Source organism: Tiliqua scincoides, chromosome 1 (genome assembly GCF_035046505.1).
Source record: "Tiliqua scincoides isolate rTilSci1 chromosome 1, rTilSci1.hap2, whole genome shotgun sequence".
Classification (NCBI taxonomy): domain Eukaryota; kingdom Metazoa; phylum Chordata; class Lepidosauria; order Squamata; family Scincidae; genus Tiliqua; species Tiliqua scincoides.
Window position 1 is genome coordinate 221,692,215 of NC_089821.1, and position 24,355 is coordinate 221,716,569.

The 24,355-nt window shown below is 44.0% G+C and overlaps 1 protein-coding gene across 1 annotated transcript in view; it reads left to right on the forward strand.

Moving 5' to 3' along the window:
- Positions 1 to 24,355, forward strand: part of PACRG (parkin coregulated) — a 274,965-nt gene that overhangs the window by 21,375 nt on the left and 229,235 nt on the right. The window contains exon 2 of the mRNA XM_066611354.1: positions 23,969 to 24,103. Within this exon, the coding sequence (XP_066467451.1) occupies positions 23,969 to 24,103 (135 nt within the window). The remainder of the gene's footprint in view (positions 1 to 23,968; positions 24,104 to 24,355) is intronic.

Sequence of the window (24,355 nt, forward strand, 5' to 3'; positions counted from 1 at the left end):
CTAGCTTGTAAAAAGGAACTGAATCTGCTATTACTTCCTCCAGAGTGAGGAGAGGAGAATAAGATCTAAAATCAGAAGAATATTTTGGCAAAACTGCTTACTTCTAAAACTTAATACTGTAAATACTGTAAGCATGTCCTTTGCAAGACTAATGATGTACAAAACAAATAAGCAATAAAATACAGCTATGCTATAATTTTCTATATACTCTTGATGTATAAATGAAATGTGTATTTCAGGACTCATGCCCCACTGTTCTTCAAAGCACCTTGTGGTATAACATACGGAGGGGGGTATATCCGCAATCCCAGTTTTATGAAAAAACTGGAAGTTACTTTTTTTGACCTAAATGGCCATTCTGAGGCCTGCACAGGTTGCGAGTGGATGCTTGCAGTGTTGTGTTAACCCCTGCTAACTGGTTAAGAGGTGCTTTTTCAAGTGGGTGTTCCTCTTTTATTTAGCAGGGGGAGAGTAACTGGCCCACCTCAACCCAGCACTGTCTGTTCTAGTGGCTGTCTGCTGGTGTTGCATCTTTTTAGATTGTGAGCCCTTTTGGGACAGGGAGCCATTAGATATTATATTTTCTCTGTAAACCGCTTTGTGAACTTTTTGTTGAAAAGTAGAATATGAATACTGTTGTTGTTGTTGTGGGGCTCAAGTCCCTCCGGAGGTGAGCAGAGCACAGCTTCCCTTGCCTCTGGAGAGTGAGGGGGCATCCCCAGTATCCACGGATTCAGTTATCCACAGGGGGTTCCAGAACTTAGTACAGGGCACACCTATACTAAGGGCCCAATCCTATTCTCCCCAGTGCCATCAGATCTACTAGACTTCTAGACTACTAGATCTAATGGACTTTATTTACAGGAGGGTAGATTTGGGTTAAGCAGTTAGGGGAACTTCTTAATGGTAAGAGCAGTTTTATAGTGAAATGACCTGAATTGGGGGAGAGGCTTTCTGTTGCTGCAGGTCAAACACATGTTGAACTGCCATCTGTTGGGGATGTTCTATCTCTGAATTTTTTTATAGAACTGTGGACTAAAGGCCCAATCCTAAGGCACTTCAGTGCTGGTCCTGAGTTCCAGCAACAGTATTAGGTGGAACAAATGTTCCATAAGGCACCTCTGTTGCACCAAGAGAGAAGGGGCCTCTGGCGCTGTGCCAGCACCAGTTGGCACTGAGCCTCAGCGCTGTGTGGAGGGTTGCGTGGCCCTCCTGCTGTGCCAGCTGGTGAGGAGTATTTTTGGGGCAGGGGGAGGCAAGGAATGGGCAGGACGGGGCTGGGTAGGGTGGGGAGAGGAACTGGCCTGGGATGGGGTTGGGACTGGCAGAGCTCTGCTCCGCCACATTGAATCCTCTGTGTTGGGCTGCAAAGCCCAACATAGAGGCTCTCAAGTCTGCCCTGGCAAAATAGCTGGTACAGACTTAAGAAGCTCAATTGTAGGGCTTGATATTTTCCCTGGAGAGACCTCCAGCTGCCCTGGCAGTGCTGCTGGATTCAGCGGTAGGTGTTTTGGCACCACTGCACCTGACAGAGCCACCGGGAATTGGACTGGGCTATAATCCTATCCACACTTACATGAGAGTAACCTCCATTGACTATAATGGGATTTCTGAGCAGATACGCTTAGGACTGGGTTACAAAACCCTCTCCATCTCTGTTATTCTGTGAAGCATTACTCTTCAAAGACTGTGGGTTCAGTCCTATCCAACTTTCCAGCACCAGTGCAGCCCTGCCAATGGGGCATGTGCTGCATTCTGCAGAGAGAGGGCAGTTACAGAGGCTTCATTAAGGTAAGGGAACATTTGTTTCCATATCCCGACCTGTATTGTGGTTGCATCAGTGCTGGGAAATTGGATAGGACTGGGCCCTGTGTCTTATCTGTTTTTTCCATCAGCGTTATGATAAAGTAGCCTTTGGCAGAGTTTCTGCAGTTGTTTAAGTTATATCCTAATTAGTCACTCTGCCAACATTTTCACCAAGCATTTTATGATCAGCTTGAAATAATAATTTATACTATTAAAAGTCACTAGATTTTTATCTAGAGTAATCACAGCCTTAAAATGGTGTTATACTCAATTTTTTCGATTTACTTTTATGTTTGAGAAGAATGCATATTTCATAGCAAATCTGCATTCTTCCTCTGTTTTTACTGTGTGTTCCTGAGAAATGTATGATTTGTACACCTTCTAGCTATTCTAATTTACTGGCAATTGATTTGATATTTTGCTCAGTGTTATGCACTGATGATATTTCATTTCTTGAGAATGTTTAGTAGAGCACTCTGACAGGGGTGCTATGATGGGGTGCAGTGGGGTTACCTTTTCTTTAGGGGAAAAAAATAGATAGGTTACCTATATAGTGCCTGTAAATTTGTAAAATAGTGTGTGAGATTTGACTGTAGCTCCAACAACACAAGGTAAATGCAGGGATCAAGGCCTTGCAGGCAAAGCTCAAACAACCTTCTAGAGACTGGAATGTGTTTCTTAATGGGGTTCATTTGATTCATTTCTGCACTCCTATTATGTTGTTTAACCTGGAGAACTTATAACTATCAGGTAGACTGAGTAAATTGTCTGCTATCATATCTTCTTTTGTCTCTTGGCGAATTAGCTGCTTGGCCTATTTCCATAATCCTCATTAAATAAGCATCCCTGTGATCCTGTCTCATGAACCCTACTGTATGTGTTTATTGTCATCAGCACCTCAACCCTTGCTGAATTCCAACTCTGGCAGCATATACTGAAGGAGTTGTGTGACTACTGCTGGTACTTTGCACACCACTCTGTTACGTCTGGTATTTAGCTCACATTGGTAGCAATCACAGGGCACTTTTGGTACATATTTCCATGGCTGGAACTCTGCAAATGTTATATTGAGGCAGTGGCTATGAATGGATAAGGTTGAGTGTCTAGGGCCACAATCCGAGCTAACTTTCCAGCACTGACATAAGGGCAATGCAACTCCGAGGTAAGGGAACAAACATTGCCTTACCTTGAGGAGGCCTCCAAGACTGCTCCCTGACTATAGGATGTGGCACACGCCCCACTGGCACAGCTATACCAGTGCTGGAAAGTTGGTTAGGATTGTGCCCTAGGTTCCAAACACAGCACAATTTTTCTAACCCCCCCACTAACTATTTTGTTTATTTGTGAACAACAGTTCTGCCCACAAACAAAAGCATGTGCAAATCATGGGTTAACATGATGATTCTCTACTATATACCCATATGAGCATTATGCAAGCAGGCTTGGAGATAAATAATGACTTGTTTTGTCAATATTATAGGTAGCACCAAATATTAGGCATGAATGAAAAACAAATCAACAGCATAGATTGCTCAACTGGAATTGTTTTCTGGACTTTGCGTCGTTCAATTATGGCAATCTTCCAAAACAGAAACATTCTGATTGGGCTTGTGAATACTTGGTTGATAGGCAGACAGAAAGACCTTAAAATGGTACATCATTCTCAAAAGTGTATTGTATTTGGGAACAATCACATTTGTTCTTCAAGAGTGGCCTAGGACAGTGTTTCTCAAACTGTGGGTCAGGACCCACTAGGTGGGCTGTGAGCCAATTTCAGGGGGGCCCTCCCCCATTCAGTTCAATATTTTATTTTTAATATATCAGACTTGATGCTACCATGGTATGTGACTGCATTTGGGGAAATGTTACAGACCTGTACTTTTAACAAGCTACTATGTATATTCTTTGAACAATTATATTCAGTGGGACTTACTCCTGGATAAATGTGGTAGGATTGTAGCCTAGGATTGTTAAAAATTTTCCTGCTTGCTAATGTCACTTCCGGTGGGTCCTGACAGATTCTCATTCTAAAAATTGGGTCCCCTTGCTAAACGTGTGCGGACCACTGGCCTAGGAAGCATTTGCTGGTTGTGAGGAATAAAGTCAAACAAGGACTAATGAAGAATAGGGTTGCTCATGCAGGCATGGGCCAGGTATTGAATAGAGGAATCAGGAGGGAAAAGATTAATTTTAATTAGTAGACCAGTGGTTCTCAAACTGGTGGGTCATGACCCACCAGTTAGTGTAAAGGTTCCCCTGTCCCTTCAAGGGGCGGGGGAAGGGGAGAGGTAGGGAAGTGATCCCCAGGATTGTGTCTGTTTGGGGGGGGGGGTGCTTGTCACTTACTTTTAGAAGACAGGGCTGCAGCAGGCTGCAGGAGGTGCGGGGAGCCCTGCGCAGCCCTGCACAGCGCTCTCCAGGGGTTGGAACTTTCACTGAAATTGGGTGCAAAGCGCCTTCTGCAAAATGGAAGTGCTTTGCACCCGCTTTTGGTGAAAGTTCCAAGCCTTGGGGAGCGCTGTGCAGGGCTACACAGGGCTCCCCGCACCTCCTGCAGCCTGCTGCAGCCCTGCCTTCTAAAAGTAAGTGACAAGCACCCCCATTGACCCCCCCTTAGCAGCTCGATCCTGGGGATCGCGTTGCTGCCCTAGCCCCTCCCCCACAAAGACTTACTGAGGGAGTAAAACTCCCTCAAAGTGTGAGTACCACTGTAGTAGATAATGGGGTCTACTCAATTAGAAAGGAGAGGTCTGCTAGATAATGGGGGAGAGACAGAATACCAGATCCCTCCCATTCCACCTCTTCCCAAGGGGGCAGAGCCACATCATAGAGCATGGGGTAAGACATGGTGGGTTGGGCGAGTGGAAGGATATGAAAGACTGAAAAGAATTGTGGGTGGATGCTATCAATCCCTTTTATGGGGGAGGTGCTTTGAGTTTGGTTGGGTGAACCCTGAATATTACTTCCATTCATCCTCTGTCCCACATCTCCACAAAGTTCCTTTACTCCTTAAAAGGAGATTCTGTGGTAAGGTTCAGGACCTCTGAGAGGAATCTTATCAGGGGGTACAAAGTTTCTTTTGGGCCCCTTTCCAAAGGGGGAGGGGTGAAACAGAGCGGGAGAGGGTGTGACGGGTGGGCAGAATGGAGGCAGGGAGGGGTGAAATAGGGTGGGGGAAGGTAGAAACAGCTAGAAAATTCTTTGGAGCCCAGGTCTACCCACCCATGTGACATCAGCAGCTAGATACGGTAATATGGAAAACCAAACACACTCCTAAGTCTCTCTAAAAAAATTTTAAATATAGAAAATCATGCAGAAAATTAGCATCACATTTAGGCTCACACTAGAATGGAAAGTGTCCTGATTGCACCAAAGCATACTTCTGCAGCACCTGTAGCCCCACAGCTATGTCCCTGAGCTCCTATATACTTGTTCATGGTAAGCAAATCCACAAGCCAAAGAGCTACTGTAGCTGGTCAGTTTCCTCCCACATCTGACACTGTGTTAAGGAGTGTCACGTGTGCATGCCTCTGCCCAGTTTATATGGCTTGCCATAACTACAGCCGCATGCTCGTGGTAGTGTCACCAGCATCCCGTGTGGGCAACAAGTCTGAGTAGCTAGAAAAATGTAAGATCCCAGGAAATTTCTGGGCCCTCCCCTTTGGCTCCTGGGCCCCCTTTTTGAACCTGGGCCTGGGTACAAATTACCCCCTTTACCCCCCTCTCCTAGACCCTGGTAAGGTTAGTTGTAAATGGATTTTGGACCTAACTGTAGTGTCTCTTTGGTTGTCTTGTGGCTCTTCTGGCCAGTTTTGATGCCTCCCTTGTTCTCAGTGTCCTTCTTTAAGGCTTTTCTCCTGCTGGCCTCCCTCACCTCCAGAACTCCAGATTCTCCTCTGTTATCTCTTGATATTTGTTTCTCTTCCATCCTCCTTCCTTATTCCTTTTCCATCTTCTCTTGTTTCCCCTCCTTGGCTCTTTTTTGTCTCCTTTCTCTGCTCTGCTTTTGCTTCTTCTCTTGCCTCCTTTTCTACTTCCACTTCCTCCAGGAAATCCCTTGGCCTCTCTTAGCCCTGCCCCTTCTCAATATGGAAGGTGGCCGGGGTCTTTTCCCTTGCTGTGTCTTCTTGATTCCCATCAGTGATGTTATCACTGAGTGGCTTGAAGCACTCTCTGCTTTGGGCCATTTCCAGCCCCTGCAGGGTGCCGCAGCTCTGCAAGGCAACACAGACAGGTACGAGAATGGAGATTCAGTCTGGGAGGTTAAGTAACTACAGCTCCGTGATGGTGGTGGATCATTGGGGATGTGCAAGTTGAGATTAGTGGGAAATGTGGAGATTGGTGTCTGCTAGAAATGATGCATGTGTACGGCAAGTGGGAAACCACTTACAGTTGGGCATACTGTCTCTGCTTTTTCAATAGGGAGTAAAAAGCTAACCTCACTTGCTATTAGCATGATAGGTGCAGACTGTTCTTAAAGAGGAAAGCACCTAGGCCTCTCACAGCCCAGTCCTATCCTCAGCAGCACTGCTGGGTGCAGCGGCACCAAAATGGCTACTGCTGCATCAGCAGCACTGCCAGGGCCACTGGAGGTCTCGTCGGGGGAAGTCTCCTTCCCCCAGAGAAAGCCCCAAGCCCTGCAATGGAGCTTCTCAAGTCTACACCATCTATTTTGCTGGCACAGACTTGAGAACCTCTGTCAGGCTTTGCAGCCCGCCACAGAGGATAGGATACAGCGGAGCAGGGCTCCTCCATCCCAGGATGTCTCCCCCTCTGCTCCCTTGGCCCTCACCGTCACCCAGAGCTCCGTAACCCTTCACCGTCACCCAGAGCTCTTACCATACTCCGGCTGGTGTCCATCCAGTGCTGAGCTAAGCACCGGCTAGCACTGGTACTCACTCCTCTCTGGGTATCGTGGACATGCCTTACGGTATGTTTGCAACACCCAGTGCCGGTGCTGCAGCTCAGCACCAGTGCCGAGGTATGGTAGGATTGGGCCCACAATCTCTCCTCTCCTTCAGCTCACATTGCAGTAAGAAGGGATGAGGCAGAAACCTTAGCTGATGTGAAATACCAGTTCTACGGTCTGGGCAGGTAAGTGAGCTTTTATGGTGATGACCTCAACCCCTTTACTCTTTTTTTTGTATTTATACTATTTAAACCCTTCTTTTTATGCATTGCAGTTTAATAAAGATAGCAAAGCATAGCAACATTGAAAACAGAAAACACTGAGGCTTGCTTTTCTGCCATAAAAATATTGCACATTGTGAAGAAAAATAAACATGTGATCTGCCTTAGGTTTTCATGATAGCAGCAAGAGAATGATTGATATTAGGTTAGTCACTTACAGGTAGCACATCTATGTTTTATTTCTGATCCTGTCAGTCTGAAAAGAACTACCAATTTTATTAGACCTGGTGATGCACTCCATACTTGTACTTTTATTACCTGTTTGAGAAGCTACAAAATATTGGCACTCTTTAATAACAAGCAGTTGATGTTTCCTTGTGTCAGCAAATTTCTTGGATTAATACCCTTGGTTTGATTGATAGAAACAAACTGTGCATTTTATAAGGTTCTGAGGTACTAATTTCTGAAAGAGGTTGTAGTAAAACTTGCAGGAACACACACACACTCACCACTCACATATTTTACTTGAATCACAGCTTGCTTTTGTGCTCCAGTGATTAGTGGCAATATCTGTTTTCATTCAAAGCCACATTAGTTCCTTTTTGTATTTGACAGCTGCACAATCAGTGTGTCATGGTAGTCAATTAAAAAAATTAATAGGAGCCTGATAACTGCTGTTTTTAAGATTATAAATTTGTGTGTGTTTTTTTAAACATGTTACCAATTGTGCGGGCTATCAGAAAAGAAAAACAAAACTGAAGGAAATGTAAGGGTCTGTTTCAATCAAGTTTTTAGGAGTCTGTTTGAGATTTATGCAGAGTTGCTTGAAGATCAGTTACCTACCGCTTGGTTAAAATAATTGGCAAAATATTGGACAGAGCTGAGAAAGTAACAGTATAAATAGCACAAATGTTAGAATGCAAATATATGACAAGAACTTATTAGCAACAAAATGAACGAAGAGTAACTATGAGTGTAAGCTATTAGAATTTAGCTGATGCTTATAAGCAGTATTCCCCTTTATGACTCTTGTATAGTTGCTTTGGTGAAATACGTGGATACAATGTGTTTGTTGGTATTTATGCACAGGACTGCAAATAAGTTCAAAAATTCACCAGTCCACATAAATATTTACCAGCATCTCCACTACACAAGCTGTCACAAGACAGCTTGAGTGATGGTGGGTCTTGTAAGCAATTTATCTAAGTCGTTACTTCTTCTGGGCAGGTGGCTAGCCGCAAGGCTAGGTCAGTAGAAATGGCATGCTGAATTGTAGTGCACCATGTTACAGTTAGATAAGTTAGGGCACAAGCCTAAGCAGGTCTACGCAGAAGTAAGTCCTATTGTGTTCAGTGGGACTTACGCCCAGGAAAGTGAGGTTAGGCTTGCAGCCTTAGATAAATTTCTTAGGTATTATAAATCAGCTTAACATTACCACCAGTTTTGTGGGAAACCAAATTGTAATTCCTCTATGCAAAGAAACTAACACAGCATGCCTGCCCCCTCAGAAGTCCTTATTGAGTTGAATGGAACCTACAGCCCAATCCTAACCAAGTTTGCAATGTGGATGCAGCTGCAGATGCCTTGCCTTGAGGAACCCTTCATGACTGCCCTCTCCCCCCCCCCCCAGCACACACTGGAAATAGCTGCTGAAAAGTAGGTTAGGACTGGATAGTTGGTCGCAGGTAAGCATCTTGGGCTGCAGTCCTGCACACATGCTGATTCTACCCTTGTTTGACAATATACCCCTCCAAGTCAAATCGGTGGTTGCCATCACAAACTCTAATAAAATATGTCACTATGTTATTATTGTGTAGTGAACCATATTCTTAAAGTGCTCCCAAGTTACTGAAGCACTTTTCCAGTTTACAACAATACATATTTTGTGCGCTGAACATCAAGGTCAAATGCAGATTTGTACTTAGTAATCTTTTTGTCTGTATCAATTTGCCTTTGGTGTTTCATTATCTTTGAGATAACATCAAGGCAGATTATATATTTTCATGTAGGTTCATCACTATGTTCAGATTTGTATTTTAACTGATAATGTCTATTGTACATATATACTGCACATCACAGAACTGAACTTTCACAGTCAGTGAAAGGAGGAAAAATGTGAACACACTTCTAAAAATCCTTTATTGTGAAGGAGCTTCAACGAGCTCTCTAAAGAATTTTACCATGTGTCAGTGTTATATGTTCTGAATCCTGAGTGCTTAAAAAAGGCATTAAGCTCTCACATTAAAATATTCATTGAGTGAAAGAAAAAGTGAACTCTAATAATCTTCTGATAGCAGGGAAAAATCTCAAAGCCCCATTTGACAATAGAAGGCTAGTGAAAGTGATCATCATTGCAAGGCATAGAGGGAAAAAGCCATTGCACTTTAAGCCTAAGAACAGACTCAGTCTCCCTTATACTGTTGAAGTCTATAGGAGGAAATGATACATTTAAAGGCTCTGCTTTATTCCTTTCTAACTTTTTTCACATTCAGTGTACACACAGGTCTTTGACCATAATTGCTAGATGTGACAGTGCATTAGCCTGGCTGTCTCAACTATTCAAGTCTTTTATCAAACATACCAAGACAGATGCTAAATAGTAAGAACTAAATTGAGATCTTTGATTCTGTTGAGATGGGGCTGATAACAAGAAGCACATGGCTACTGATAAAGATGTGACCGTTTTCATATTTCTGAGGAAGAAGTGAACAGTTTTTCAAGAAACTGTATACTATGAGAGTCCTCCCCCTCCCATGCATGTGTTTCTTTGATTATAACAGAGAAAATATAATTGAATCTGTAAAGTACTAATGAGTTTCCATGGCTTAAGTTTAGTCAAGGCTTTCACAAGACATTCCTCAAACTCTTTTGCCAATGCCAGGCTGAATTCTAAAGATACAAGATCACAATAAAGAAGAATAGCAATGTATGTGCAGACCATAGCCAGCAGCCAACAGTGTGGGATTAAGGGAAAGGGTTTCCAAGTCATAAACTGTGTCATCCAGACAGGCATGAACTCTGGCACCTTTAATTTCAGAAATCAATAACTGTAGTTCTCTCATAATAAGTTGGGCAAATATAAGGCTCTGTATAGGGTGCCAGGCTGGTGTTTTGTAAATGTGCTTGACATTCTAGTGGCCAAAAACTAATTTTCAATATGAGTTATGTCTTACTTTCAGCTAAAGGGCCAGCAACCATAGTTCTGTCCACTGACTCATTCCAGAGTGAACCAAAGCAAAGGGTTCTTGTTTTGCCAAATTCCCAGTCCAAGCTCTGCCTGGAGAATTACACCCACTTTGAGCTAATTAGCTCCCCTTCTTTCCCCAAGACTGACCTTAGTTCTGCCCTGCAGCACTGCTGGACCCCACAACCAGGGTAGCTAGCCTGTTCCACCTGCAGAGGTCCTCCTTCCTTCCCTCTCCTGCCAGCAGCTCCTCCCACCACTACAGCAGCACATTGGTCCTCCACAGGTCTTGGGCATGGCAGCCAAACACTAATCTCAGTGTCTCCAGCAGTCTGTTCCAGCAGTTCTCAAAGTCCATTCACCAATCAGTCCATCAGCAGTTCCATTTGGCATCAGTTCATTAATCCAGTCTCCCTTCCTCAAACTTTCCCCCTTGTGCTACCCACACCCAACTCTCCCTTCATCAAGTGCTTTTATGCCTGAGGGCTCCATTGCCTTCAAGTGGCTGCAGCTGTGCAGCACACCTCTGCTGAATGCCCAGGCCCTAACCCTTAAAGGGGCCACTGTTAACACCACATCCTATCTCCTCCAGGTATCTTGCGCATTTCCATTACAGTTCTCTGTCTAATCCTATTCTCCCCATAGTGAACAGCCACAGAGGCCTCAAGAAAAAGGCTTCTATCCTTAAGAAAAACAAGAAAAATCCACACCTGACCCATCTAGTCCAGCGTGTTTGCAGCAGTGGCCCATCAGCTGGCTCTGGGAAGCCCACAAGTAGTACACAAAGATATACTTCTATCCTGCTTTTGTTATCCTGCAATTGTTATTCAGAGGCAGGGTGCTGTTTGGATCATAATAAGCAAACATGTCAATGCACAGCTGTAAAAACTGGCCAATCTACCTACCCAGGTATCATAGTGCCTTTTGTGACAGTAACTTCAGGGGTGAGATTTTGCTACTGGAGTAGATTTTGAAGGATTGTATTTAGATACAAAATAACTCATTTATCCAACTTGATAAGAGAACCTAATAAGCTATAGCACTCTGGTTATGGAACTCTTTCCCCAGGGAGTCTCATGGTACAATTCTATTTGCTGGCTGTGCTGGAACAGCATCTGCTGCTCCAGCATAGGGTGTCACAAATGTGCTGTAAAGCATGTTTGCAGCACCCTGTGACTAAGCAGTGCTGATGCTTCCCTTACCCTGAGGAGACCTCTGACCTGCTCAGTTCCAGTGCTGGATACAGTATGGGCCATGCTACCCTGCTGCACCAGTGCTGGTTAGGATTAGGCTATCACATGGCATCAACTAAGCCAGTGTTATTCAAACTGTGAGACGCGGCTCCTTAGGGAGGTGCCAGGAACTCAAAGGGGAGGCGAAGGATGTCCTCTCGCAGCGATACAGTCACACCCCTGGGCAGAATACGAGCCTGTCTTCTGCCCGTCTCTGCGCTTTTTTTTAAAGCAGAAGAAATGGGAGTTGCTCAGCTTCGAGAGTGGCTGCTGCTGCCCCACCCTCTTCTCCCTCCACTCCAAAGCTGCCATCTTCTGCATTCGCTGCATGTTGTTTGCAAAGCTCTCCTTGATCCTTGTCTGGTTGGTTCCTAGTTCCTAGCCTGGGATCGCTTCTCATCAAAGTGAAATCTCTCTTTTCAACCTGGCTGGAAAAGTTTGAGTACCACTGAACTAAGCTATATTTTGAGTATCACATGATGGTCTTTTTATTCTTCCAGGTTCTTAGTACTGTGACTTTTTCTGCTGCCTATTATAGTCTCTGCTTGATTTTGTTGTATATTTTATGGTATTTATTGTTGCATCTTTCTTATAATTATGGCCACCCTGAGCATAATTATAATTACATGCATAGCAATTAAATATATAATAATTTTTTATATGAGGGAACTGCTCAAAGGGCTGTAGACTTTGTACATGCTATCACGCCTCCAGGAAACTTTTTTCCCCTTTTCATTTCTGGAAAGAGGACAATTGGAAATACAGACTGTATTGCTAAAACCTCAGCTCAGGCACTCCGAATAACAAGTGGTAGCACTGTGGTTCTAACCACAAGTGTGGTTCTAGCAAAGTTCTCATGAAAGTGTTGCCCAGTTTTACAATGACTGTAAACATTTTAATTGCAGATCGAAAATGGTTTGTCCTTATTTGCTATTCTTGGTTGCGTGGAGAGGTGCCCTTAAGAATCCTTAGCAATCTGAATGATGTCATAAGAACATTGTGATCATCTAATCCAGGGGTGCTCAATAGGTGGATCGCGATCTACCGGTAGATCGTGAGGAAAAATGAGTAGATCGTGGAGCCCTGTCTCTCCAAACTGTTAATATGTCAGTTTCATCTAGTGACTAGACGAAACTGACATATTTAGCTGACACTAAACTGACACTGAAACTGACACTTTAGCTGCTCTTCAGGCATGCAGCAACAAAACTGACGAAACTGACTAGACTCTAGTCAGTTTCATCAGTTTCATGGCAGGAGCTAAAGTGGGCGGCGGCGGGAGGGGGAGCTGGGCTGCACTGGACTGAGGCGCTTCCTGGGGCTCCGTAGCGGAAGGGGGGAGGGGCGGGAGTTCGAGATGGAGTCGCTGTGATGGCGGTTGCCACGGGAGGCCCTGAGTGACCCTCCCCTTCCCTTCCAATCAGGTTCAGCCAAACCCAGCCCAGCCATGCCCGGCCCAGCCGCCCCTGTAGGAGCCCAGAGGTAAGTGCTGCGGCTGCTGCCGCTCTCGGTCAGGGCTGACAGGTGAGACGACCCCCCTGGCCCTCCCGCCACTGCAGGAGGAGGGCTGGTGGGAGCAGTGTGTCCCCCGCCTGCCGCCTGCACGCGCAGCCCCTCTCTATGGAAACGGGGAAGCCCCCCGCTCCTTCCGAGGAGGACCTGCAACGCCTCCCTCTCCCTGCTGGTCTCGGGGCGCAGCCACAAAGAGTTTGGGGGGCGGGGAGTGGGGAGCTCCTCCCCCCGTAGTGCAGCAAGTCTGGGCATGTGCCTCTTGGGGGGACCTGTGGCTGCCCCCAGTATGTGGGGTGGGGAGAGAGGAGAGGCCTCCCGTGTGCTTCCTGAAGCATCTGGTGGGCCACTGTGGGGCACAGGAAGCTGGACTTGGTGGGCCTCCTCTGACCTGGTCCAGCAGGGGCTCCATACATCAAAGGGGGTGTCTGTCAGATGCTTCCTTCCCCCCTGGTAGATCTCCGGGCCTTGCTGGGTTTCAAAGTAGCTCTCGAGCCAAAAAAGTGTGAGCACCCCTGATCTAATCACTTCTACACTGGGACAAACACTGAAGGAAAGTAATGGAAATGAGAATAGCTATATTAATGCGAAAAGTTCTGCTTGAAAATGTTAGGAATCCTCATCCATGGCTGTTGCAGGGATCTGACTTACGGCACAATCCTAACCAACTTTCTAGTGCTGACCTAGCCGCGAGGCGGACCCAGGGTAAGGTAACAAATATGCCCTTACCCTGAGGAGGCCTCCTTGACTGCCTCCCCACTTGTGCTTTAAATTTTGTTTAGAATTTCATACATAAATTGACTCCTACTGGTTTTGGTCATGAATTTAAAAAATGATGAAAACTGATATAAATGGAATATGAGAAGATATAAGAAACTTATGAAAGTGAACAGTTGTTGATGTGAGAGTTGCAAACTGAAGGATTGTCTTTATCAAGGATTTGCAGGAGTCATGATAATAGAGTACAGAAGACTGGAATATTCAGGAGGTAAAGGAAGATTTAAGAACTATTCCTGATGGACAAATAATTCTACATCACCATAACAATACATTTTTGTAACTATTTGTGTCCTTTTGTGGTAAAGTTTCTGCTGCACATCAGATGCACACTGACACTGGAGGAATTTGAAGAATGCTGAAAGAAAATACTAGAATTCAAATGGAGAATATTGTGAAAAGAATTATATGTAATTCAGAGGGCGGGGAGGCAATGCAGATTATATAACAAGAAGACTTAAAAACAAAATACAAAGTGACTAAGGGCGCAATCCTAAGTGCACTCTAGGCTGGCACAAGTCCCTTGCGCCGGCCCAGGAGGGTCGCAAAGGTTCTGTAAAGTATGTTCTGTAATGCTGCATGCAGCCTCTGTGCCGACGTGAAGAGGTAAGGCTATATCGGCTGAGCTCAGCTGACACAGGGGTCTGAGGAGGACAGGGAAGAGGTGGGGGGAGGCTTTCCAGGGTGAGGGGAGACTGGGCAGAGTGCATTCCAGGGAGCAGGAGGGCAGGCAGAGGGAGGCAGGACTGGGATCCGGAAGTTATACCGGATCCCAAACCTGTTACCTGAGCAGCGCAGAGCAGCTCCAAGACATTCCATTCTCCTCAGACTTGCGTCACCTCCTGAGGTGGTGCAGGTCTGAGGAGACCCATTGGGCCTGTGGTGGCTTACCTGGGGGTAAGGGGAAGAGTTTACCCTTGCCTCTGGCTGAGCCAATTCTGACCCCAATCTTGCACTGGATACAGTGCGGGCCTCCTGGCCTGCCTGTTCTAGTGTAAGATAGAATTGCATTGTTACAGCCCAATCCTATGCATGTCTATTCAGAAGTAAGTCCCATTATAGTCAATGGAGCTTACTCCTATGTAAGTATGGGTAGGATTGCAGCCTTACGTATAATCTGCCAAGGAGGATCTACGGACTAGTGAGCCATAATCTAGAAATGAATGAACAATGTGATTAAACCCACTCACCACCACCACCCCACACACACAGACATTGAAAGAGTGAGAGAGAGAGAGAGAGAGAGAGAGAGAGAGAGAGAGAGAGAGAGAGAGAGAGAGAGAGGCCTCATTCTCATTGCATTGCATAGACAGACCTAAATGAAAAGTAATAGCTCTGTTATTCACCTCTGTAAATGTGAGGCTTTTGTTAGCACTGGCAAGCTGTACTTAGGACACAAAGCCAAGTTCTTCAGATTTGCAACCTTTACCCTTTTTGCATGGGTGAATTTAGATAAAACAGTTGTTTTGTTGCATTTGTTTAATGAACAAGGAAAACCGATTGGCTAATACCAAAACATACGATAGTACTTGAGAAAATGACATATTGCTGCTATATTTGCATTGTAGTGAAATAACAGAAACAATCCGAGGTTGAACTTCAAATATGCTAACATATTTATTGTTCTTCATGTTGGTTTGTTCAAACAGACTTGGACACAAAAGTCAGTAGGAAGGATCCACAAGCATAAGAAACTTTCCATGTGTGTTACCGATGTGGATGTGCATCTGTTTGCGCATCCCCAGATGACTTGTGATATTCATCTAAGCTCTATTGGGGTAGCTGAATGTGACTCTTGATGCAAACTGGGGTGTGCATTTGCATTGGGGCCCTCCACTTTTATGCATGATGACCAGCTACCTATGGCTGGCTTTCTACGGGGTTTAAAAACTACAGTTGTATTTATCGACCTAACTGCGGCATATGACACCATGTGGAGGGAGGATCTGCTTTATAAATTGTTTCACGTCATCCCCTGTAAAAAACTGTATTGATTAGTCAACAATATGCTAAGTGACAGATCTTTCCATATCATAATGGGGGACAATGCAAGTAAGTTAAGAAGGCTAAACAACGGCCTCCCACAGTGTTCTGTAATGGCACCCACACTATTTAATCTATGCATCTCAGACTTGCCAGTAACAAGGGGACGTAAATTTGGATATGCTGATGACTTGGCTCTAGCAGTGCAGGGAAAAAACATGGAGGTTTTGGATGGCCTCCTCTCAGAAGACCTCAAGATCCTGGGAAAATATTTTGCTGATTGGAGGTTAATACCCAGTATCAGCAAAACAGTGACTACATGCTTCCACCTTAACAATAAATTAGCTAATGCAGCCCCGAAGGTCTATCTAAATAACTACCTACTCTCTTACAATCCCCATCCAAAATATCTTGGAGTAACTTTGGACCGAACTATCTCTTATAAGTCACACATCGAGAACACATACGCAAAAATCAATATCAGGAACAACATACTCCAGAAATTAATAGGAACAAGATGGGGATCTTCAGTTGCTACTCTCAGAACATCAGCATTTGGACTGATCTACTCCGCAGCAGAATACTGTGCCCCAGTATGGCTTAACAGCTGTCATACTAGTAAGACTGATGCCAGATTAAATGAAACCGTGAGGATCATAAGCGACTGTATAAGACCCACTCCTATCTGTTGACTGCATGTCTTAAGCCACATAGCACCACCAGCCCTATGGAGACAAGAGGCTTTAGTGAAAGAATATAGAAAAATCACCAACAACTCACTTTTACCTGTACATGCCAACCTTCCTCATCTATCAATCTGTAGGCTTAAATCTAGGAAGCCTTCTCTGGCACTCGCACAACATCTGCACAACAATTTTAACATCAATGCCCAATGGAAAGCTCAGTGGGCAGTTGAACGCCCAGAAACGGGTAGATATATAGATGATCCTACACTTAAGGTGCCAGGTTTCGACTTGCCTCGCCAGCACTGGAAAACTTTGAACAGCGTACCCTACATGGTGTTAGTCAGAACTCAGTGTTTAAATGGGGGCTAGTATCTACTCCACAGTGTGATTGCGGATTCTCCTGCCAAACCATATACCACATTGTGTCTGGCTGCAAACTGAGGGCGTATACTGGCCTATGGCCTGACAATTCAATGAAGGCAACTCTGACCTTGAGTGGCTGGACGAACTGGACATTGACATTTGACCTAGTCTGATATATAAGTTCATGTATTATATGCCATACACTAAATAAATGACTAGGTTTATGACTATGGTTGGTTGAATGCCTTAAATGTTTCTTGCTGCGCAATCCTCTATATGTTTATTCAGAAGTAGGTCCTACTGTACTCAGTGCTGTACTCCCAGGAAAGATTACATAGGGTTGCCTTCATAAAATCAACATAATGCCATTAGAATACTGAATTATCTTCTCCATCTTCAGTAGACAAGGGACGTCTCACACCTTTTTATGCGCGCTCTCTATCAGAATATTCCTGCAGCCCTGCACATGGGTAGCTGAGAGTAAATCAAATGGAAATCGGTGAGGCTTTCCTCTAAGTAAACATAGCTAGGATTGTAGTTTCAGGGGATTATTATTGCCTGGATTTAATTGAGTTTTAAGGGAACAGAAGCTTTCAAGAGGATCTGATTAATACAAATGTGATCTATGAGTATGTTTCACTATTTATTTGATTTTTGTGTGACTTCCACATGAATCTTCTGTACAGTTCAATTGAAAATGTAATTAATCAAAGAAGATTGTTTGGTTTCCAAAGGGACGTTTATCCATTATACAATTAAGAAATACCAGATGGAGTGTGGGGAGGGGGGGAACCTTTGCTAATAAATGTGACTATAATAGTAAAGCTAGCGTAATCAAGTGAAATGTTGATTCATGAAAGGAAATTTCCACAAATATGAATAGCCTGAACAATTTGTTTTGTGAGTTAGACTTGCCCTCGGGCAACTCTTGTCGTACATGCTCAGTACTTACATATCTGACAATCTAAGCTGATTGGCTTTTTTAGAGCTAAAAGAATGCAATGAAAGGAGAGGCGAGCTTAAACGTTGCATGAGATTATTTCCTTTATGGAAAGCATCGTGCCAAACAGTTTTCCTTGTGGTAGGAAACATTTGAATTATGAAAGAAAATTAGAGCAACATAAAAGAAATGAAGATGAGTTTGTGTGAGAGTTGCCTTCTCTTGGGCTTATACTTTTTGCCAGTGAAAATCAGAAAATGGTGATTATACATATGTATTGCCACACTCTCAGCAAACTTTTTAGCATGTACTGTGCTCCCAGTAGCAATTACAGTTCCTTATATAACATTTCTGTAACACGTTTATTTTTCATAAATGCACTATTTCAGTTACAATAATTCGTCATTGCACTACTTCAGTTATGTTGTAAATTGCATTGCCTTGTATTTTTCACAGTTTCGGAGATAAGTCTCTTTTTTGCCATATATAAATATAGGTAAAGCACTAAAGATTAAAATGCTTTAAAAAAAAAAGTTTTGTTCCTGGATAACAAAGAAATATTCTTAACTCTTTAAAAATGAAGTACCCCTTTAGAACTTACTCAAATACCTGTTAAATGTTGACTTTGAGACTCCTGAATCTCCATTATGATTCAGTAGACTGAAGTGTATTTTTTATGCCATTTCATACAGCTGCTTTTACAAATCTCTGTGATAAATGTGGCTAGTAGGTCGATTTAAATTGATTAAAATGTGAGGAAAAATTCAACAAGGAAAGCAAATAGTTGTAAGCTGTACTGTTACTGTTTCAGACAGTTTGCTTCACAGAGTTTTGACTATCATTCATAGGTATGAAATAAAAACGGTTAGGGTATGTAATTATTATGGTAGTTTCATGATTTTAATAAGCACATTTGTTGAATTTAGTAGTTAAACACAACCTGTTTAAAGTAGAAGGCCGGGCAGGCCAATCCTAAGCTTCCAGGGATGTAGCGGTGCTGAAATCGCCAAGGAAACACTAGTAGGTTTCCTCAAAGTAAAGGAACTTATGTTCTCTTACTCCATGCAAGACCCAAGCAGTCCCAATGGGTTTCCTTGGATCTGTGCCTGCTACTGAGCAGGTGCAGATTCGAGGAGACCCGTGTTGGGTTTCCCAGCCCGGTTCTGCCCCCTTCTGTCCTTCCCCCCACCCTGAAATGCCCTGCCCTGCAAAACTTGTCATTGGGAGTCCCCGCCATGTGTCCTCTGGCACCATGACCTCACACCTGGGCCCAGCGTTGGAGGTGCACCTGTACCTCTGGTGCAAAAGTGCCTTACAGCACTTTTTGCAACAGTCGGGCCAGTGGCACTGATAGGATCAGGCCTTAAGTTGACTAACTGGGATCCAAGTCTAACAGCATGATACTAGACATGTCTACTCAGAAGTAAACGGGTACTTCTTAAATTTAAATGGAACTTACTCCCAGGTATGTAGGTATGATTGCAGCCTAGATGGCTTTACACATTCCTGTCTTGAAATGTAGAACTTTGTGTGTGTGTGTGTGTGTATATATATATATATATATATATATTGGCAACCTTCAGTCTCGAAAGACTATGGTATCGCGCTCTGAAAGGTGGTGATAGAACTTTGTACACATGCATATATGACATAAGCTTAAGTCCCATTGAGTTGCATGGATTCTTCCTCTCTACCTTTGTTTCTAGCAAAACCATGCTACTTTCTCTGCTTAATCCACATAATCCAGTTTTATTCCTTTCCTTCTTTCCCCAGCCCTGACCACCCAGTTTATGCTCTCACTTCTGCGTTGTTGCCTATCTGTTTTATTTGTGATATGAAGTGTGAAACAAAGTTATATGAATTAGCTGTGCAGAAGACATGAATAAAAGGAGTTGATGTCAGTTGCGTACTTGAGGGGGAGTCACAGAGATGCTGTGACCCTGGATAGCACACCGGGGTCCTGCCCCCCTCGCTCGCAGGCAAGCTGCTTGGAAAGAGGCCAGCCACTTCAGCAGGCCTTGCTCTGAGCAGAGGTCTGCAACCTCCCCGGACCTCAGGATGCCTTCTAAAGGCATTAGAACATCACTTCCTCTTTTTTGGGAAAAATTAGAAGTTATGTTTAAAGGCTTTTAGAAGGCCTTCCGAGGGCTGAGGAGGCCACACGCGGCCAGTTTATTTCCCCCCAAAAAACTGGAAGTGATGTTATAAAGCCTTCCAGGGGCCTTAGAAGACATTCTGAGGCCCAGGGAGGTCTCCACGGCCCTCAGAACACCCTCTAGATGTGACCAAGCACAGCTCTGGTCACATTCGGAGAGGTACAGGTAAGCGGGTGGCCCAGGTCAGGGGACTGCCCTGGAAGGTGTGCTCCGGGGCAGCACTCCTTCCAGCGACACCGCTGGCTGATGTTTGTTGTCTGCACTCATTTAGCTTCTAACCATATGTGTTGAGATTTTCAAAGACTCTGCTGCAATCCTATACACACTGACCTGGGAGTAACTCCCATTTATCTCACTTCTGAACAGACCTTCATAGAATTCTGCTGTCAGGCAGTCAGTCACTAACATTTCATTAATCTAATTTGCATTCACTGCAATAACATTGTCTTCTATTTTCCAAGTTCAGTGATTCACATTTTTCTGCCTTAGCTATGCTTTCTGCAAAGTGAACAACTTACCTATCCAGCTACATTAGTGTGCTTCATAATATGGTATATTTAGAAATATTTATCCACAAACCAGGAAACTATTTTACAGTCACCAAGTTTTCATGAATGCCAATGTCACTGGCTTCCTTCTGTGAATGGGAAATTCCTAAGCCATATCACCAGCTGATTTTGAAATGCCTCTGAGTTCTAAAACCCATTTGCCATTTGGGACTGCTATCCATTAAAGCTCAAGCTCCAAGCCCCACACACTAAGCTTGAAGAATTATGTAAGTTTTCCTCTAGATTTTTGCCTATGAAAATAAATACGTGTGAAAACAAATGAATAAATATGATCAGTTAAACTTGGGCATGACTAAGAGCCCAATCCTGAGCTCTGTGCGCTGGCTTTCCGCCAACGCGCACTGTCACAAATGTGCCATAAGGCACATTTGTGAGCACTAACGCTGGGTAAGCACCTGTGCTAGCCCAGCGCTGACTGGCACTGAGCTAGCACCAGGCGCATGCTCAGTCTCCCCGCTTGGCAGTTGCATGGATCGCTGAGCAGCAGAGAGGAAAGCGGGGGTGTGGGGGGAGGCAAGGAGGAGGCATTCCGGGAAGGGGGGAGGGGCAGAGGGTGGGGAGAGGGCAGGAGGAGGTGTAACGGGGGGAGGGAGCAGGGAGGGAGGGAGGGAGGCTGAACCAGTGGAGCGATGCTCCACCAGATCCTGAACCTCTGTGTCAGGCTCAGCTCCTGACACGGATGCTTTTTCCTCACCACCGACCTTTTGGTCAGCAGTGAATCGAGTAGCCCCATTGTGGGACTACTCCCTTTACCTGGGGGAAGGGGATGAAAGTCCCCTTCTCATGAGATGCCGCTCGCAGCTGCCTTGGGTGGGCAGGATGCGGTGGCAGCTGTTTTTGCACTTTTTGCTGCAGTCACACACTTCGGGAGCTCAGGATTGGGCTCTAAGGCTACAATCTTATGCACTTACATAGGAGTAAATCCCATTGAACCTAGTGAGTTATTTCTGAGTAAACGTGCATAGGATTGTATCGTAAGGCTCAAACCAGACAAGATATTAAAGTATATTTTGGGCTTGCTTCTCCCCTCCCTAAAAATGGCAGCTGTGAAGGGACTGATCAAGATGTTGGCACATGGGAAAGGAGTATTTTCATCTTCTTCCCTAACCAAGTTATAAACCCTTCTCCCTCCCCCCACTTATATAACTTGAAAATTATTTGAGTCAATTCCTATTTTCGAATATTTCCTGATCAACACAGGTAGCAAATCACTGACTTATATGCACAGCAGCATATAATATTAACAGTTTCTCATAAAAAAAAATTGATTCACAGAACATTGATTCCAGAAGTGTGAGTGGGATTCAGTTCTCACAATGTAGCTTTCCCAACCCCTTTTCCATTGCCCTCCATCTGCTCTTTGAGGGTAGAGGACCTTTGGTAATAGTGTGAGGATGAGTGCGCATAGGGGTTTGCAGTAGAAGGAAGGAACTGGAAGAAATCTTGGGGGAGGGGAGAACTTGCCCGAGTGGAATTGCATTTCCTTCATGCTGAAGCACCTTTGGATCCAACGCAGTTTTTCTTTGCTACCTGCTTTATGAAATAGAGATGCCAAGATTCATTTCAATCTTGCCTCTGAATTTCTAATTGTATGAAAACAAACATTCAAATAAGTATTCAAACAACTTTCTTATGTTGGAGTCAAAATACTAGTGGTGTCTGCCTCTTTAAAAGCCCTTCTGTTGTCTTCACTGGATAACCCTGGGTTTGATAGATTATTCATGGATACTTTTTTATGTTCTACAAGAATAAAAGTCATGCATGCATGCTTTCGTAAATCACTTTATAAAGGTATAGTACAGAATGTTGTGGCATGTGCCATTTTTTTTTAACCACGGCAGGATTTTTTGTATGAAGAACAGGAGAAAGATGTAAAAAGCTCTGAAGTGAGAACAGGTTAGCCTTTCTTCATGAACTTCTATTTCTGACAATGGGTTCTAAAAAGAAGTAGTTTTGCAAGTTTGGATACATAAATCCTTCTTACAAAACTTTGCACTGTAGTGCAACAAGAAAGTCAGTCAGTGTGACATACTCCTAGGTAAAAATGTTTCCTCAGAGCAAAGAGATTATTATTATTGGGCAGGGACTATTTTATCATACTCTTCAACTTCTCTTTGAAATTTACATTGCTGTCCAGCACAAGCAAAAGTTTTCTTATGTATGCTTTCCATCATAAGCATTAGCTTTTAATTAAATAGGTAAGTGGTTCCCAAACTGGTGGGTCGCAGTTCACCAGGGGAACCATAAGAGGGCCATTCCCCCCTCAGAGAAGAGACCCAGAAAAGGGTGCTCTGATGGCACTGTAGCAATCTTGGCACTGCTAAGATCAAGGGGCTTTTATATATACCTGGGTGGGGGTGGTTCAGGAGGCTTGTAGTCCTGTCTGCGGGCCTCCCCTCTGCTGTAAATAGCTACAGTCAGCAACTGGAGATGTCCAAAAGGACTCTCCTTGCCCAAGCCCCTCATACGTGGCTACTTAGAGTAGAAGCAGCCCCTTGCAAAGACAGGACTGAGGGAGAGAGAGGTTACACTTCTGCTCTGCTCATGCGGGGAGCTCGATTGCAGCCCACAGAAACCGTTTGAATACTCATTATGTTGAAACAGTTAACCTAGTTAAAATTGTTCTATGATTAAAGGCTGCATCTTTGCAAAAATGAAATGAAGGTGAAGAATAACACTGTCTATCACTGGAAAAAAAAATACCTTGCTGGTTCGCCAGCAAACTAGTATATCTTGTAAAATGAAGACCAAATGTACAGATAATTCACTTTGAGTCTTAAATAAGAATGAGACCAAGGGCCAAATCCTATCCAACTTTCCAGTACTGATGCAGCCAGGACAACAGGGCATATGCTGCATTCTGTGGTGGAGGGGCAGTCATGGAGTCCTCCTCAGGGTAAGGAAACAAATGTTCCCTTACTTCTGGGCTACATTGCGGCTGCCCCTGAAATGGTATTCTGCTACATTTCTCATTTTATGAGCTTATAGGATAGATGGTCATTTAAGGTGTAGCACTACATAAAATTCTTTTGAAAAGCAGACATAAGAAATCCTGGCCTCACAGATTAGGGTACTTAACAGTGTTAAATACTTCAATAATGTGTGCGTTCACACACAATAATATAGTTTTGGGCTTTATTGGCTTGCTTAGGGGTGCAATCTGAAACCCTTTAAGTCAATATAGTTCTGCCATTGATTTCCCTAGTCCTGTCTTCTTGCCTATGCAGAATTAAATGTTCCAAAGTGTGACACTGGAAGATTAACACTTTCATTTTAAGTCCAAGAAGGACTCATTATATGATAAAAACACTACAAACAAAATCCTAGTGTCAATTTAAAATAATCTCTGCTCCCTGTGCATATTAACCCCCGCCAAGGTGAACCAAAAAACAAAATTTACCACCGGGAACTTTGTTATCAGTATTCTGGTATGAAATGTGTGCCACTCTGATTTCTTAGCCACCATCAACATATTCATCAACAGAGCCATTCTGTTTATATGTATTCAGAAGTAAGCCCTACTATGTTCCATGGAGCTTACTGGGTAAATGTGCCCAGTTAATCATAAATGTGTTTCTTGATCAAAAGCAATTTTACCTGATGGGTCCTTTGTGTTTTATTTTAACATTTCAGGTGAAAGGTCCCCCAGCTGCAGGAGCATTTAAAGAAAGACCAACAAAGCCCACAGCATTTCGCAAGTTTTATGAACGAGGTGACTTCCCAATCGCCCTTGAGCATGATACGAGAGGAAACAAGATAGCCTGGAAGGTAAGTCAGGACGCAGCTGTGACAGCCAGCTGCGCTGATTGAAATGACATCTCTCATTGCCAAAAAATGTTGGCTTATAAGTAAATAAAGTGGAGTAATTTCTTAGCAAATAGAAGATGGTGGGGGAGCCGTTAGAGAGTGGCCTCCTGAGTCAGCCATCTACCTTGGCTAACAATTAAATTATATGCTGCAAAGAGGAAGATGACAGAGTTGCTTTGCTTTAGAGAATTGTCTCCTGCTCAATTCATCTCT